We start from the raw sequence: 4,104 nt of genomic DNA, 5'->3' as shown, positions 1-4,104 counted from the left end.
CATTTTATTCTTAGTACAGTCGAGTGCAAAAATATGGACTTATCTAACTTTTCAAAAATAAGTACCACACACTCTTATTCCGACATAATAAGGCCATGGTAACATATTTTTGAGTGGTTGGGATAGATAGGTACATATTTTTGCATTTAATTGTATCTAAAGTTTTCATTTATACATTTCGAAATTTTATACAATAAAATTGTTTCCATGTAGGTACATATACATACACAAAATGTGTAACAGATTAGGTGAAAATGCATACATATGTGGCTAAAAAAAAATACTAATAACAAAAAAAAAATAATAAACTAGTTTCGTACCAGGAATATTTTTCATCTAGCAGTGCTAATTATGTACGGGAAAAAAGAAATAAATCAATCAATTTTAGGTTCGAATTGATTCGTCTGCGTCTTTTTGATCCGGTAAAAAATTATACCTAGTGTCGTAGTTTAAGAAGGACTTAACGATTATTTCACGGTTTAAAAAAAAATAAACTTCACTCGACCAAAAAAACAACGACACGTAAATTAGACCTTTTTTCGCAATAGTATCGGTAAATTTTTGTCTTGAAAAAAATGCGCTTAATTATTTTCATTAACAAAAAATATTATACTCTGAAAGATAACAAAATAATTAAACGCTAAAGTACTCACGGACAAAGATATTAGACATCAGGGTGGCCGGTAAACAGAACACGATCACCAGTATGTCCGCCACAGCCAGGTTTACTATAAAGAAGTTCGTAACGGTCCTCATGCGGGGCGAGCGGTACACCACGGCAATCACAAAGCAGTTCCCCACCAGACCCACCACGAAAACGAGCAAATACGCGGCACAGTACACTGCAGTCATAATCCCATTGTGCCGGTACAAAACATCGTCGTTCATCACACCGAAATCAGAACGATTCATAGTTATGTTCATTTTTAACGGATGATTCCGATCCAAATCCATGTGAGAAGACAAAGGTTCCAAGTCAGGTAACACACTGTTCTCCGGCACAAATTTAGTATTAATCACTTCCATTATAGAGTTAGATAGAATGTCCACTATATGATTTTTTGTATGGTGATGAGTGTGATTCCTGTGGCGACCGTGCCTCTCATGACTCGGATGCTGTGTTGAAAAAACGAACTCGTTCACGTCATTAGTGAAATCGCCCGAAGGTATCCTTAAAGGAGCCATATTACAGCAATATTACACACCAAAGTCAGCAAAAAAAAAAATCACAGCACACGAAAATGTCATAGAAAAGTATCAAAGTTTCGAAGTTTGTCGCGTGAGGCCGTAGGGGGTCTACGCGCGGACGTAGCGGCGTTCCAGCGCCGTCTGATCGTAGACCTGCCACGGCGTAGGCTCGCTACGAAACGACGCATGTGCATTTCGGGTGTACCGACTAAGGGTAAGCGAAAGCCTGAAACAAACTAAGTTAAAGTTAACCTTAGTTAAAGTAGCTTAAGGTTTACTTTAGATTGCGGTAACAGAAGGTCGTAAAATGCACGAATGCCTGTCAGCATTTCATGAATTTTAATCGTAACTGACCTGTAATCGAATTTGATCGATCATAGATTATGGAGTATTTGTGAATCTTTTTTATGCTGATATCAGTCATCATCCCTGCCTGGAAGAGATCGCTCTTAAGCGATAAGGCGGCCTATTTACTTACCTTGTAATTTTCTCTCTGTGTACCTGGACCGCTTACTATTTCTGGTGTACAATAAAGAGTCATTGTATTGTATTATCATCCATCATCTCGGCCTAATTACGTCCCACAACTGGACGGTGTGGATAGAGAACCTCATCTACCATTAGTTCTTCGCTGGTAATTTCCTTTACCGCAAGATTGCGGTAAATTCAAAAGCAATTTCGCACATAAATTCCGAAAAACTCTAAAGTACGAGCCTGGGATCGAAGCCACGACCCTCTGCTTGACCCATGATGTAATTTTTGGAAAATATCTGGTGATAGTTTAAAATTCACGTTTTTCGGTCCCAGCCCATGGGATTTATTGCAAAATTGCGAAATTTCTTTATAGTCCTAATAATATTATAAATAAGAAAGTTTGTGTGTGTGTGTGTGTGTGTTGTTAGTTACTCCTCCTCACGCTAAAGCGGCTGACGCATTTGGATGAAATTTGGCAAAAAAGTTAGTTTATAACCAGGATTAAAACTCCCGATATTCTCACGGGATAGGGATAAAATCTTGAAATAACAACCGCTGGGCTTAGAGTCATGAAATTGGTATGTTTTAGGTACCTGGACCTCTGAAATAACTCAAAGGCTACTTTTATCCTGATATTCTCACGGGATAGGATAAAATCTTGAAATTTCAACCACTGGGTTAAGACATTTTTAAGACAATTTAAGACAGTTCCGCGCTGTAACCTAATGAAAACTACAATTTAGTTAGAAAATATTTAAAATATACTTACAACAATACTTAACAACTGCAATTTTTTTATATGTGTATTTCAGTCTATTAGCTAGTTTTGACTTCATCAAAAACACGATTGCTGACAAAACCTCGATAGATTATTTTTTGAAAAAAAGAGCCTTCATTTACAGTTAAACCAATATATTATGAAAATATTATGAATATCAACCACAAAATTGCTTTATTAAATAGTTTTTTTAGTAGATTTAGATTTATGCTTCATAGATTTTCAATAGGTAGTACATCAATCATACCAATTTATTTCGTCTTGGCAAATAAACGGTTCTAAGGCGCGGGCCGCGCGAAGTATTGCCCAGTCGCCAGTACATCGCGTGTACGTAGTCGACGACGGACCTGTGGCACATTTTTCTAACGCGCTAGTACTACTTTTGAGAGCAAATAATATGGGTAATCGCAGTATTAAAAAAAGTTAAGCGAAAGAGGAAACGCATAAGTGAACTCAGAGCACTATGAGAAGCAATTAGAGTACCTAACGGTAAGTACCTACCACACACTAATCGACCGGCCGGAGTCGGGCCGAGTCAGCAGGCTACTACGAACTCAAAACTCGAAGTTCGTTCGTGCGGTCCCTCTCGCTCTCGTACTAAATAGTCAGTGGGCGTAGCTAGGTAACCTAGGGCCTGGGACAAATAAAAAAATGGGCCCACTGCTATCAAACTGGTAAGGTTTTTTGAAGTAAAATCATTATATATACAAATACTTTCTAAGCAACTTTATCATCAGCATAAAGCAGAATTTTCGAGGCTCCCTGAGCTTGAGGGCCCCGGGCACTGCGCCGCCTAGCCCCTTGGTAGCTACGCCACTGTAAATAGTATAAGTATCAGAGGGACCGCCCCACGAACTTCGAGTTTCGTAGTAGCCCGCTGAGAGCGGATTTCACATTCGTACTACGACCGCAAGCTGGTTGGCGCTCACGGAGCGGACGGCTTCGTCCAGATTCTACCGCGACTGCCATAGGTACAAATTGTAGGCACGTTGTATAACCTATACTACTCACGCGAACATGCGGCGAACCTTGCGGCTACTACAAACTCGAAGTCGTACGTACCGTCCCTCTCGCTCTGTATTAAATAGTATAAGTGTCAGAGGGACCGCACGACACGAACTTCGAGTTTCAAGTTTCGTAGTAGCCTTGCTTGATCCCTTTGGCAGATTCACTGACATTTTCTGATAGTGACACAACAGTTTCAATTTTCTCATTTAATTGCAGGCAAAGGTTAATATCTTGCATTCAGCCAAGTTATTTTAACATAAATTATTTTAATAAAAAAGATGGTCGCATTTGGTTGCACTAGTAAATTATTGTCAAAACATGCACTCCAACTGGAATCCGGCTGCAAAATGGGAGTTATTGCGCAGTTTAGTGCAAACTGCATCAGCACTGCACCCGACTGTCAGAGGACTGCCATTTTAGGCAATCGGAGTGTGCAGTTCTTACGCAGTTCTGATGTAGTTCTGAACTTCGGAGTTTTTAACTTCGTTTCTAAAACCTCTTATTGAAAAATAAAAATAAAAAAATGGAATATCTGTCTTGCTCCTCCGCGAATTAGTGAGGCCAAGTCGTGGAAAACAGCTACGTGTGAGTTGCAAAAAATTTTTTTTCATGCAACCTCTTATTGCTTCTGGTTTCTGGTTGTTTCTGACTTGTAT

General features: G+C 39.2%; 1 protein-coding gene across 1 annotated transcript; it reads right to left on the bottom strand.

Annotated features, from left to right (window-relative positions):
* Positions 1-633: 633 nt before the first annotated feature.
* LOC141434545 (uncharacterized) lies at positions 634-1,185 on the bottom strand. The gene has a single exon (XM_074096968.1). It carries the CDS (start codon positions 1,183-1,185, stop codon positions 634-636), a length of 552 nt encoding a protein of 183 aa, XP_073953069.1.
* Between the last annotated feature and the right edge of the window lie 2,919 nt (positions 1,186-4,104).

Source organism: Choristoneura fumiferana, chromosome 13 (genome assembly GCF_025370935.1).
Source record: "Choristoneura fumiferana chromosome 13, NRCan_CFum_1, whole genome shotgun sequence".
NCBI lineage: Eukaryota > Metazoa > Arthropoda > Insecta > Lepidoptera > Tortricidae > Choristoneura > Choristoneura fumiferana.
Note: the sequence above shows the minus strand (reverse complement) of the source record. Positions and strands in the feature narration are given on the sequence as shown.